General features: G+C 40.6%; 1 protein-coding gene across 5 annotated transcripts in view; it reads right to left on the bottom strand.

Moving 5' to 3' along the window:
* The window catches only part of Ocrl (OCRL, inositol polyphosphate-5-phosphatase), a 62,524-nt gene that overhangs the window by 21,301 nt on the left and 27,172 nt on the right, over positions 1-14,051 (bottom strand). For all 5 annotated transcript variants that reach the window (XM_063280090.1, XM_063280089.1, XM_039099845.2 and 2 more), the window contains 9 exons: positions 11,600-11,710; positions 11,101-11,187; positions 10,409-10,526; positions 10,161-10,322; positions 8,641-8,742; positions 7,182-7,296; positions 5,389-5,505; positions 5,097-5,284; positions 3,119-3,230 (listed from right to left, as the gene is read on the bottom strand). In XM_063280090.1, coding sequence (XP_063136160.1) covers positions 3,119-3,230; positions 5,097-5,284; positions 5,389-5,505; positions 7,182-7,296; positions 8,641-8,742; positions 10,161-10,322; positions 10,409-10,494 — 882 coding nt within the window. In that variant the 5' untranslated portion in view covers positions 10,495-10,526; positions 11,101-11,187; positions 11,600-11,710. The remainder of the gene's footprint in view (positions 1-3,118; positions 3,231-5,096; positions 5,285-5,388; positions 5,506-7,181; positions 7,297-8,640; positions 8,743-10,160; positions 10,323-10,408; positions 10,527-11,100; positions 11,188-11,599; positions 11,711-14,051) is intronic.

Below are 14,051 nucleotides of genomic sequence, written 5' to 3'. Positions count from 1 at the left end.
TACAGACAGAAAGAAACACCACATAAGCATAGCAACACCATATCAACCTATGTGATAGATTGACTGGCCACTGTTTCCGTTCTAGGTATTCAGTTCTGCAGCCTTTTCAACCATGAAAAAACACACAGACAAGATTTCTTATCTTTTGAATTCAATGTCAACATTGCCATAGCATCTGAACTCACCTTCTAACAACACTTATTAGCACACCGCTATTTTATTCCCAGTTTTGTGGCCAGGGTAAAATCATGGAAACAAGAATTCAGAATAAACCCACATTACATAGGACTGGGCAGGAATGATCTAGCATCATTATCACTACAACTAAAAGCACACAAACCTTGAAAGGATAATTTTGAAAGCAATTTCAGCAAGTAATGGTTTTTTCTTAATGGGTGAGTTGGGGATATAGAGATGGCTCTGTGGTTAAGAGAGCGTCCTGCAATCAGAGAAAGAACTGGAAGAGCTTGAAGGGGCTCGAGACCCCATATGTACAACAATGCCAAGCAACCAGAGCTTCCAGGGACTAAGCCACTACCCAAAGACTATACATGGACTGACCCTGGACTCTGACCTCATAGGTAGCAATGAATATCCTAGTAAGAGCACCAGTGGAAGGGGAAGCCCTGGATCCTGCTAAGACTGAACCCCCAGTGAACTAGATTGTTGGGGGGAGGGCAGCAATGGGGGGAGGATGGGGAGGGGAACACCCATAAAGAAGGGGAGGGGGATGTTTGCCTGGAAACCGGGAAAGGGAATAACACTCGAAATGTATATAAGAAATACTCAAGTTAATAAAGAGAGAGAGAGAGAGAGAGAGAGAGAGAGAGAGAGAGAGAGAGAGAGAGTGTCCTGCTCTTTCAGAGGGCCCATATTTGTCGGATGGCTCACAACTACCTATAACTTGAGCTCCAGTGGCCCCATAACTGCCTTCTGGCCTCCATGGGTACTGCACTCACATATACAGATCCATACTCACAGACACATATACAGAGTGATCCTCCTGTCTCTACCTCTCCCTGTTAATGCTGGAGTTATGGCTGCATAGGGTCGCACTTGTTTTTCTGTGTGGAGGCTAGGATCCAAACTCAGGTCCTCATGCTTGCAGGGAAAGTATCACCTCTCCACCCCTACAGCCCGGTGTTTGTAAAAGTTATCCTCACTCAGATATTTCACCGATTTCTATGAGACGGTACCCAACTGTACCCTTTCTGCGTGCAAGAAAAAGGAAAGAAATACAAACAACGTAGTTGCTCAACTTTAGTGTGAAGGTGGCTATCTAAGGAAGGCTCGCTATAAAAACTGCTGTACTGCAAAACTCCTGAATTCTTACAGTCTCTAATGCTTAAACTCTCACGAGGAGACATTTAAACCAAGTCAAACCATTCTTTCCTCATTAAGAAGCATTTACTTTCATTGCAGTAGCACGATGTTCCGGGTCCATTGAAATCAGCATATCGAAGAGATATGTATACACACATTTACTGTGGCACTATTCATAATAGCCAAATAGAAGGAACCAAGAGGAATGCCTGCTAATGGTGACTAGATAAGGAGAATGTGACACACATATATTATTCAGTCATAATGAACAAAATACTGTCATTTGCAGCTAAATGGATGGGCTAGACAAAATGAATGTTAAATGAAATAAGCCAGACACAGAAAGGCAAATGTTACGTTTTACCTCTCAGGTGTGAAAACCAAAAGAAATCAATCTGAATGTAGAACAATGATCATCAGAAGGATGTGGGGGAAGGTTGCATAAAAACAAGCTGTTTGATTATTATGGCACTGTAGCTCTCCCCACAGAGTTACATGGATTATGCAAATGTTCCACCACTGAGCAACATTCCCCAGCCCCAAGAAGCTGGAGTTGATTATTGTATTCTGAATATACTTGAATAATTTCTTCAGTATCACAAGAAACACAATGACTGTGTGCAATTACTATGTATTAACTCAATATGAAAGGACATGAAGGAACATTCACTTTTATTGGCCAGTACAATGATTTTTATGATCAAGGTGTGTTGATACCTACTAGCAGTGCCAGCATTTAGGAAGCAATGGCAGGAGCCCCATAAATTCAAGGCCAGCCCTAGACTATACAGCTAGTTCTAATCTGGGATAGGCTTTATAGTGACACTCTAGCACAGAAAGAAAAGATAAATGTATGAAAATAAAAATTCAACCCATTTACCAGGTTCACATACCAACATAGTGGCTTATATACATAGACACTTGTTTCTTGCATGCTGCGCTACATAACTGATGGTTTTCCGGTTTTGTTGTTCTTCTTTGTGTATATGTGAGTGGGTGTCCATGTGGGAATGTGCAGACATCAGAGGGTAATATCAGGATGTTTTCTTCAATTGTGTCTCTACCTTATATTTTGAGACAGGCCCTCTCATTGAACAAGGAGCTCACAAGGGTGGTTAAGTCCTTGACTACCCCTGCCTGCATGCCCCAGAGCTCAGGTTACGGACATACGCTACTGAGTTTGGCTTTTACATGGGATCCTAGGATCCTAACTCAAGTCCTGATGTTTGTGCAGCAATGACTATATCCAAGGAGCCACATTCTCAGCCCTTTACACTGGGTTTAAGATCAACAGCTGAATATCAGTTAATGCCATCAATCAGTTCCTCTTAGATTATAGCATGTGCCATTCAATCCAAACAAACTTATGCCAGTTTTCTAGTCTCTCTTACAGGACCTCTTTCCCTCTTTTATCTCCAAGCTGTTGTCCAGCCTGCCAAGCCATCATAGAACAATTTTCTCCATCCCATTTGCTAAACTATATTAGCCCAGCGGAAGGCCCGTTTCTCTAGGAAGTATTCTCTAGCTAACTTCACCCATTCTCCAGCCCATGGATACAGATCTCTAAAATTTCTGCTGATAATGACTTACTAAATAGAGCTTACATTTGCTTTTTGTCACCAACATTATCTCCATTTAATCTTAGCACCTAATCAAGGCACTCCAAAGCTCTATATCCCCAGCCACAATATCTTACAAGACAGTACGAACCTGCCACTGCTTCCTAGTATAAACCATGTCTACCATGTGTTGATCTCGTAATCCTACCAATCTCTGCCACTCTTACTTCACTTACCTGGTCGAATTTCAACAGCTTCTGAAGCTCATTTTTATTAATAAGACTTTTCACCTCATTGGCATCAGGCATGCAAAGTCTGTAGTTCAAGTCTCCCAACCAAATGACAACACTGAGGACCAAGAAATAGATTAGTACAGACTAGAAATAGATTAGACTAGCAGTAATTAAGATTAAAGTCAATCAGATGGGGAACCGAGAGAGAAGAAAATGGGTAGATTACTTTTAAGGATCTATTTATCACTGACATGGGACTTAAAGCTGTAATTAATTCTTTAGGGGCGAGTACTGCCAAGGCCTAAGAAAGACAAGAGATTATAGAATATCTGGGAAAATAGGCACCACCACATAAAACCAAATGAAAATGGGGGACTACAGTATACATATGGGATTTGGAAGCCAAGGAGTTAATGGACTGAGAAGCATGCAGTTTACTCGCTGGATTAGCTTCAGAATTTTGTCTGGCTGCCTGCCAGATCTCCAGGCGAAGAGAATCTTAATGCATTTTGCTTCCCAGAGCCCTGAGGTTTTTGTAGCCTCTCTGTTAGGGTTTGCATGGTGGGAATGACTGACAGAGCCCACCAGGAAAATTCAATCCTAGATCTCCACTGTAGCCAGCCTGACAATACCTGTTCAAGACCTAAAGTTCAAATTGTCCGAAAGAAGGAAACTGGACCTAAGTCCTCAGTCCTAGCACGAGTACTTGAGATATGCTGAGAAGACACTGAAATGACCACATCAAAATGGGTCCCTTCTAAGCCACTGCAAGTTCTCAAAGGCAACAGGAAAGGTTTGGATTCTTAGGGAATAAATTTATGAATCACTGGGGTCTTCATGGTCATGTATTTCAAGACCTTGACTCTGCCCCCATGAAAGAGAACTCTGTGATTCCAGTTTTTGTGACAATACGGGCTCAGTCAAACACCACCATTGTACCCATTCTTTTCTTAATTCTGCGAATAATCACTACTTCGAATACTCCTAAATTATCTTTTGATTTACTATAATTGTCACCTCACACTGTGTCTTCCATATCATCCTCTCAGAACTTCAAAGACCAATATCCACTTCTATCCCCACCCAACCCATTCTTCAATGGCCCTCTACTTCTGTCCGTATCAACTCTCGTTTTTTACAGACCCATCATTGCCACCCCTCTTTTTAATCACCACAACCATTAAAAAGAATAATGTAGATATGTGGACACAGAGTTGGAAAGAGATAAATAGGGTAAGATGTTCTCATACAACAAGTATGTATGTCTGTATATGTATGGAGAAAAGTCTAGAAGATTTTCACTGTTCAGTGAAATGATACATACATGTCTCCATATCCTTTTAATGTTTCTACTAGATGCACTTAAAATATAAAAGTAAAAGTAAATTTTATTTAGCCCAATACACCCAAATCATTAATGTGTGATTCATATTTTGCAAATTAAGGTTTCCCACATTTTCCCCTTGCAACCTTCAAAATCCAATATAGTTTTTGCTTACAGTTCTCTCAGTTTGACTAATGACTTTCAAATACCCAACAGCCAGATGCTGGCTATCATATCAGACAGCACAGCTCTAGAAAGGTTCACACCCAAACGACACCCAAAGACAGTCTCCTTTGAGAGAGGGACTGGCTGGAGAGAACAGAAGATAAATAAAGGATTTAAAATCATATATATTCATTTTATCTTTTGTTATTATACTTACAGTGAACATTTTTATTTGAATTAAAAAAGATGACTCTAATTTGCAGATTTCTTCAGTGTTATTTTAGAACCTACACTAATATAAACCCTTTTTTCTCCCAGTGCCAAACCTTATTTCTCTGCCTCAATGAACCTGTTATTTCTAAATAACTTTCTCTTCTTTGTGACCCAAATCCCCAAATGGTAATCTCTCACTCTTCATAGCTCTATAGCTTTTTACCCTATTTAATCGCTGTTCTAGCTTTATCCAAAGGCCACAGAGAGGTAACTGCTTACTCATGCTTCATGATGTTCACTTGTGGGAGAGTCTGATTGGGGACTGAAAAGCTCATTCTCGCACAGATGTCTTTATAATCCTGGTTCCTTCGTTCAAACTCTTCCACGTGGGCAGCCAGGTGGGAATTGACAATGCAGAAAGTGGTGTTGTGGAACACAAATCTCATAGCTACTCCACCTTTGTTTCCCTGTTAGACAAAGTAAGTATATATATAAAGTTAATTAACATGAGCAGCAATTGAATTTTGCATAGATATAAGTAATAGTCAAATTAACTGCCAAAGGAACTCACCATTTTCCCCATGATTCCTGTTCCGACTGTTTCTGTAGCAATATCTCGGATATATTGACACTGATCTTTTTTGGCAAATACGAGAAGCATCATCCCCACAAGGCGGACCAGTTGAACCTATGAATTCCAGAGAGTTACTAAGGGCTAAAATAAGCATCACTCTCTGCTACATAGCTAACTTCCTAGGATGTCCAATGAGATGATTACTAATGTTCAAATCTAGATCTGCATCCTCTAATTTCCAATCAGACCCCATAAATTGGAAACTAAGATTCTCTGTGGAAGCTCTAGTCTGGCTTTGATTAATAAGAGTTAAAAGCCTTGAGGGACAGTGCATAAGTCTGTTTCTCTCTCTCTTTCTCTGTCTCTCTGTGAGTGTATGTGTCTGTCTTTCTGTGTCTGTCTGCCTCTCTCTGTGTATGCCTCTGTCTCTCTGCTTCTATTTATCAGTGCTGAGGGTCAAATGGAGAACGCTGAGCATGTCATGCAGCTATCTCCCACTGAGCCATACCCATCACTCTGTAGCCCGTTGAGAGCATATTAAAAGTTCAAATGGTCACTACGTAAACTGTTCAAAACCATAGATGACTTTGTTTGAGTTTGGGACAGTAGTCTTTTTCTTTTCCAAATCAGAAATACATTTAATCCAGCTCTATCCAAATTATACAGTTCTTCACAGATCCACACTTAATTTACATGATCAAGACTGAATTTTAATGGTTCAACAAGCAGCATAGAAAATGGCATGCTGTGTTTTTTCTTTTTCCTTTCTTTTTATTGGTTAGAGTTATTTGTTTTCTTTCTTTTTTTCCCCCTCCATCTTTATTGAGTATTTCTTATTTACATTTCAATTGTTATTCCCTTTCCTGGTTTCCAGGTCAACATCCCCCTAACCCCTCCCCTTCCTTATGGGTGTTCCCCTCCCCACCCTCCCCCCATTGCCGCCCTCCCCCCAACAATCTAGTTCACTGGGGGTTCAGTCTTAGCAGGACCCAGGGCTTCCCCTTCCACTGGTGCTCTTACTAGGATATTCATTGCTACCTATGAGGTCAGAGTCCAGGGTCAGTCCCTGTAGTCTTTGGGTAGTGGCTTAGTCCCTGGAAGCTCTGGTTGCTTGGCATTGTTGTTCATATGGGGTGGGACAGTAGTCTTAAGATGAACATAACTCCTAGTAGCTAAATGCTCCTAGCAGATATCTTCTAAAGACTAACAAATTGGACCACTTTGCTCAAGTCAATTCTTGACTGACAAAGAAGTTCAGAATGTGCTTAAATCCCACAATACTGCTATTCTTGTTCTGAATTGAAAGCATCCTCTCTGCGCCCCATATACTTCATACTGCTCTTCTTTTTTTTTTTCTTTTCTTTTTTTGGAGCTGGGGATCGAACCCAGGGCCTTGCGCTTGCTAGGCAAGCGCTCTGCCACTGAGCTAAATCCCCAACCCCCATACTGCTCTTTTTGTAGGCATTTCATTCTGGCCATGTTGGAGGACAATCTTATATATTTTTACACAGACAGATCAGTTAGCTTATATGTAACTATTTGGATTATTAATGTAAAAGCAATATATTGATTTATTCTAAAAAACTAAATGATGAAAATGTATGATCAGAAAGCTTACGAATTTTTTCTCAGAAGTAACTCCAGTAGATTAGTCTCATATGGCGCACGCAGTATTTCATACGGGGAAGAAGTCAATTATTTAAGCCTTTTGGAAGAGGTTCAGTTAATGGATGACTCCCAGTGAGTTCTACTTAATCATCTGCTAAAAGCGAGAACCCAGCGCAGCTTACCTTTTTATACTTGGCCTTCGAAGGCAGACCCCTTTCCACAGCCATGGCCCATTCTTGCTCTTTTACAGACTCAAAGTAGAAAAAGGCTTCTGTGCTCAAGTCCAGCTCTTGGAATCTGAGGGGAAAAGAGATGCAGGCACTATACACAGCCACAACTTTCCTTAGCTACATCCTTTCCCATTTGCTGAGACATTAGAGTAAAGAAAAAAAAGAGTATGAGATAAATTTTACAAAAGGCACATAGATTTTCTAGAGAATCCCCACCAGTACATTCATAGGTTATACAAAAACTGAACAATATCAAAACTCTCATAGTGAAACTTGTCTTTTACAACCTTTGAATAATCACTTTGAGAATTGATCTCATCCGTTTCTACGATGAGTGGTTCCCTGTTAACGGTTTCATTCATGTTTTCTTTTGACCCACAAATTAACCCTCACATATAGTGCACAGCAAGATTTCTTTTATCAATCAAGCTTTAGAAAAAATATGAAGCTCAAGGCTGGGGAAATGTTCCAGTCAGTAAAGTGCTTGCTGTACAAGTGTGAGGATGTGAGTTCAAACCTCAGCATCCATGCAGAGAAGCTGTCTGTGCAGGCATGTGTCTGTAATGCCCACACTGGGGAGGAAGCCAGGGGAGGAGCTATCTCTAGGCAAACTCCTGGTTCAATGAGAGACCCCATCTAAAAAAATAAGGTAGATAAAGCTTTTATCATAGAAGTAGGTGGCAGCTACAGGAGGGACTCATAACTCGCCAAAGTGCTAAGAATTCATGATGGCAGAGGGCTCTGCCACTATGGGACATTTACATCACACAATCCAAGGCTCAGGGACACTGGAAAGAGGGTGTGGCAAGAATGTAAGAGTCAGAAGATGGGGACATGTACAGCAAAAGGACATCACGTGGATGACATCACCATGGTTCCCCTCAACTCAGTACAGCTGTGGTTGTCTAAGTCCTGCACAGATTGGGCCCGTCATCATTTCATCATGAATGGGGGAGGGGCCCATGAGGCCCTACCCCTTTTTAAGGGACAGTGGGCAGTTAACCGTTGCTGGTGGAAGGGGTATCACTTTCTTTGGTGGGAAAGCCACCGATGAGTTGCTCTAGTAAATAACATCCCATCCATGTTCACAAAAGAAACTCCAACTAAACACAGTGGGTTGTACATATAAAGAAGACATGAGTGTAGGAGGGAGTTTTTTGAGAAGAAGGTAACAGGGGTGCAAACAACTAAAATTAATCATATATGTATAAGTTAAATGTTTAAAGAATTAAAGAAATGGAAAGGAAATAAGATGGAGAGTGATTGAGCAAGACACCTGATAACCTGTGGGGTCACATGCACACACCCACATGTGTACACACACAAACACACACACAGATGAGAGGGGGGCCACAGTCAGGTTACGGTAACACCAAATATAGGAAAAGGAAGGTCCAGAAGCGCTCCTTACCCAATGCAGTAAATATCAGGAGGATTTGGATCACAGTTCAGCCAAGGTTCTAAGCTGCTGTCTGGAGACTGGCCATTCACATTCCAAGTTCCAACAAAAAATCTAATAACATTACAGCAAAAAAGATAATTCAAAAACAAAGATCAAGTTGAAACAAACACAATGTTGCTTTTATCACTTTTATGAATGGGTATTTTGATTAACATAACTTTTAAAAGTGTTTTGCCAGATACCTAACAAAAGAACTCTTGGAAGCCAGGACTCCAGATACATATGTAGCAGAGGATGGACTTTTCTGACATCAATGGGAGGGGAGGGACGCTTGATGCCCCAGTGGGGATGCTAGAGCGGTGAGTGGGTGGAGGAGCACCCTCATTGAGGGAAAGGGGAGGAGGGTGAGAACGGATGGGAAGGGGGGATTGGTAGAGGGATAACTGGGAAGGGGGATATAATTTGAAATGTAAATGAATAAAATGATTAATAAAAAAGAACTCTTGAACATATAGTATAAAGGCATGACTTTATTTTTTCTCCATTTTACAATGAGCAAATCAACTAAAAGGAACTAGGTCTATGTTTTAAACAAACACAACTGTTTTTGCCAAATTTCCTTTCAATTATACTCCATCCAAATTCATTAAGAGAGAGCTTCAGGTTAGGGTGGGAAAGAGGTATCTTGGTGCTAGAAGACATGGTCTCATGCGGCTAGCTCTTCTGTAAGGAGCTATAGCTAAACAACAACAAAAACCCCTCACTTCTCAAGGATCATGAGGACGACTGTGGGGAATATTGATGAGGCAGATAATGGATGAAGTGGGAAAGCAGAAGGGAGGAGACACGAGCAGTGTGTAGAACTTGAGGAAGTGCAGTTGTGTTTGAATTCGAGGAAGTGATGCATGGCAGAATACCATATGGGTATCTTGGATTAGATGGGACATTCTGTCTAGGAATAGCACACTGGGGATACATGCCATGCCTCATCACCTCCCCTTTCTACCAAATATATCAGGGTCCAGAAAGGGGATATTAATGAGCAAAGGTGAAAGGAAAACTAATAGAAAAGAATTCAGGACAGACTGTCCAGAGGATTGGGGCAGATTTTAGTTGATTTATCAAAGCAGTAAATTTATATATGTAGTAGTGGTAGACTTTAATTTTTCAATACTGGCTGGACAAGCTTCAGCTGGCCAGATGAGACAAATACTTATTTATCGAAGGTATTACAGGCCATTTTCCAATTATATATGACTTTGCCCATTATATAGAAGTTTGACTTATTCCTCTAAGCATGGATAGAAATATTAGTAGACATCATATCATTAGCAGTTAGGAAATTGAAGGGAAGCTATAGCTTATGCATGATTTTAGATATTTATGTTTTTAAGCAAGCAGAGGCAGGAGCCCAAGTCAGATAATCACTTCTGTATAGAGTGCTTTCATTTTTAACGAAGCTAACATTGTTACAAGTCAGGACGGTTGTGCCTAAAAGATTAGCCTCAGTGAGTAGAAAACAGACAAACCTGAAAGACTGGATGTTGACATACTCTTTCTCTCGCTTTGCAAGGATGTGTTTGATGAGACCCTCTCGCTGGCCAGATTGGCTGTTTGGTGCGAACAGCTTCCGCATGGTATTGGTCACTTTGGGCTGTTCTTTGTTTAAAGCTTCCTTTTCACGTGGAAGCCTAGAAAAGAAACCATGGATTCAAAAGTCAAATTGGCTAAAATGTAAGCCTCTTAGAGGGGGAAGTATGTTCAACAGGGGACTCACATTCTATTTGAAGAAGGTGGAGGGGGTGGTTCCCGATGAATCCCTGTGGGGGGATTTTGTGTATTCATTTTTTTATCTAAATTCATAGATGAAAAATTATCTTCAAATCCAAGCAGTCCTGAAGGACACAAGACCCAAAGAAAAAGTGAAGATAAAGAGACCGTCCAACATAGCCAGGGTAGGTGAGGTTTTTATTTGCTTATGATTGAATCAAGGTATCAAAGGTGTAGGAATCATTTATATTAGGGTAAGACTCATATTCATCCCAGAAGCACTGACATACTAACTGTAAGAAAGTTATACCGATCTGGAACCTGAATAACACAAGGCAACATTTATAGAGGGGATTATATATCACTTGCCTTCCTTACATTTCAACAACGTCATCAGGTAGGTACCATTAACATTTTTTCTACATTGTAGAGAAGGAAACAGAAGCTCAGAGGTGAGTTACTCAAACAATATGACATAATTAGTAAGTTTCAGACTTGGCATTCAAGCCTAGGTTGTCTGGCTGTGAAGTCTGTACTTGTCAGAAAGAGCTACCACACCACAGAGCAAACCAGGAGGGAAGCATTTGTGCATGGCCATGGAGTCAATGGTTACCCCACACAACCAATTCCTCTGAACTAATACTATCTACTGGCTCAAAAATGGTCATAGCACCCAGAGATGAAGAGTCTTTCCGATACCTGAATAAGCAGGTTTATCCTTAGTGTCTAATTTCTGGTACCAGTTAGATGAGTCTTTTTGTTCTGGAACAAGAAGCTGTGACTGAGCTGGAAAGACAAGATTTAGGTCAGAAACTGGGAAGACCATCACTAAACTACAACCCATAGCTATCCATTTATTCAGAGTCCTTGAATGCATAGTCAGCAGGATTCTGAAAAGGAATAGAAGACACTAAGGAAATACCAACAGCTCTGAGTCATTCTGGGCAGAAGGAGGGGGACTGCAGGCTGAAGTAAACTACATGCCATGCCATTGAGTTTATCGTTTTAAGACTTGTTCCTTAATCTATCCCTGGGTTCATTCCTGAAGAAAAAAAAGAGCTATCAGAGCTCAAGGGGCAGGGTGGGGGGTGGGGGGATGAAGTGGCGCTTTGCTAATGGCTACCTGCTTCTGAATCAGCATGTGAGCATTTTACTCCCATTGAAATTGTGGGAAGGAAATTGTTGAATTTTGAGTTACCTTCCTGAGCAGCAAGGACCTCTGAGAGGAACTTCAAACAGCGTTCTTCATCAGGAATTTCAAAGTGGCGCTCTCTGGTCCAGTCTCCCTGTACCCGAATTTTGCAGCCACCTTTAAAAAGAATGAAACCCACAGATCCCTAGCTATGGGATACAATGCTTTATTAATACTTTATTGTGATAATATTCTCAAAGTTTCTGGTAAGAAGGAGGTCCAGATTACAAATAGTCCAGACCTGTCCTAAGGAGCACATGCTGAAGAGCAGGGGCTCCAGTACTGTAGTGCTGGAGGGGATGAAGCAGAGAAGAAACCCTACAGGAAGAGTACTCACTGCTGATGAACTGTATCTATGAGCAGACTAGCAATACACTAAGCACTAAATCATAGCTTCCTATGTCCCAGTCTCTCAGATGTCAATGTAGGGATTTCTAAGCTCTAGCAAAAGATAAATTCACATATCACCCTCTTTCTATCCCCACACTAGAAATTCCTACCATTTAAGTTCGGATTGCATAATATTCTAAAGCATGAAGGTACTATAGCAAGTCACATGGCCAGGTTCAGAGTAAATTAAATTTACAAGTTAACTTTTAAAAAGTGGGATTGGCTTGATGTGTTCTGAGAAGACATACCTATACCTTATTAACACAAGTGAAAAATACCAGGTATCTTGAATAATCTTGTAAATCTATCCTAGAGTTAGTTGGTTTAAGAACAGTCAATTGAGAAAGAAGAGAATTAGAAGCAAATGTACTAGGGCGGGTTATTGGGGCTGGAGAGATGGCTCAGCAGTTGAGAACATTTGATGCAGATGACTGGAATTTTAACTCCAGTTCTCAGGTATCCAATGCCCTCTTCTGGCCTCATGGGCACTAAGCATGTATATGGTGCATATATATAATGCAAGCAAACACCTATACACATTCAAAATAGTAATACCTTTTAAAAAGCAAAGCAAATTTATCAAGGGTTTAGAGTTCTTCAATTATTAAAATACTCTTTTCATTTTACTTTTGCCTGCATGTATGTCTGTGCACCACATGTGTGCCTGGTACACCTGGTGGCCAGAAGAGGCATTGGGTCCCTCTAGAACTGGAGCTAACATGAGGGTCTGGGAATTGAAGCCAGGTTCTCTGGAAGAACAGCTAAGGCATCTCTCTAGCCCCAGGCTTAGCCTTTTTAAGAGTACAACACATTCTCTCCTATTTTCTGATGCCCTAAAATTATCATCTGACTCAACTACTTAGAAACTTATGTATTTATTTATATTCTTATTCTAGTTGGTTGATTATATATACTGCTTTTCCTGTGTTCCCAAAGTTATAAGCTCAGTCAAGGGACGGATGAGACACACATACACATTACCCAATGCTCTCTACAGTCTAGAGTAGCCAATGGCTGTCAGAGGTTGAGGGGCTTTCCATGTATGATTCAAGACTTTTTATATCAGGATGGAGAAAGTCCTGGGTTAGCTGGTCAATCTCCTGGTGACAGTGACGGCAGACTTCAGAGCTAGAAGGCATTTAATAAATGGCTGTGGAACGGGACACTTTTACACTTGTAAATACTAAAGAAGGGGAAATAGAATTAAAAATCCTAGTTTATGTTGATAATCTAGTTCTGAATTTTGATTATTTTTTCTTTTTTCTATCTCTTTTGTTTCCATCTTTATAGAACACTTTTTTTTTAAAAAAATAAGGTTACTGGTCAGAATAATAAAAATGGAGAAAATGGAGAAAAATGAAAGACAACAAAAAGACTAGAGTTAAGTTACTTAATAGGGGATCCACTGTAGAGACGAGAATGAAGGCAGGGAGACAAGTGTTAGTTTGGAGCAGCATTAAAATACTTGGGAAAGCTTTAGGATCTGATGCCTCACTTTCTCATGTCAGTTATAATCAAAATAGGTGAGACAAAGCCATCTCCATCTGATACAAATTTAGTACAAGGATATTTCCTCTCTTTTCTATGGTTCTTGAATATACTTTAGCAAACATAAAATACTTCTATTCAACGGCCAGAAGATTCCAGAAATTGCTAGCAAGTTATCATTGGGTGCTTTCTTAAATGTTGCTCAAAAGTACAAATTTTTCCATCACCCAGTCTTCTTTTCCCCTTTCTTCCACCCTGCCCCAACTCTCAGTCCTCTGTGGGCAGCAAGCATTCCAACATCTTTCACTCCACCTGACATGCTTTTTATCCTTTGGTAGTTCTTAACCATGGCTTCATGACATTACTAGAAGTTCCCATTTGTGTGCATGTGTGTGTGCCTACACATATGTGCATGCACGGGTGGAGGACAGAGGCTAGTTTCTTGTTAGGCCTCAGGATCCATCCACTTGGGTTTTTTAAAAATACACAGGGTCTTTCATTGACCTGTAGGGAGGTATAGGGTAGCTGACCAGTGAGCCTCAGGGATCAACCTGCCTCTGTCTCCACAATGAGGAATTAG

Source organism: Rattus norvegicus, chromosome X, assembly GCF_036323735.1.
Source record: "Rattus norvegicus strain BN/NHsdMcwi chromosome X, GRCr8, whole genome shotgun sequence".
In the NCBI taxonomy this organism is placed as follows: domain Eukaryota; kingdom Metazoa; phylum Chordata; class Mammalia; order Rodentia; family Muridae; genus Rattus; species Rattus norvegicus.
Note: the sequence above shows the minus strand (reverse complement) of the source record. Positions and strands in the feature narration are given on the sequence as shown.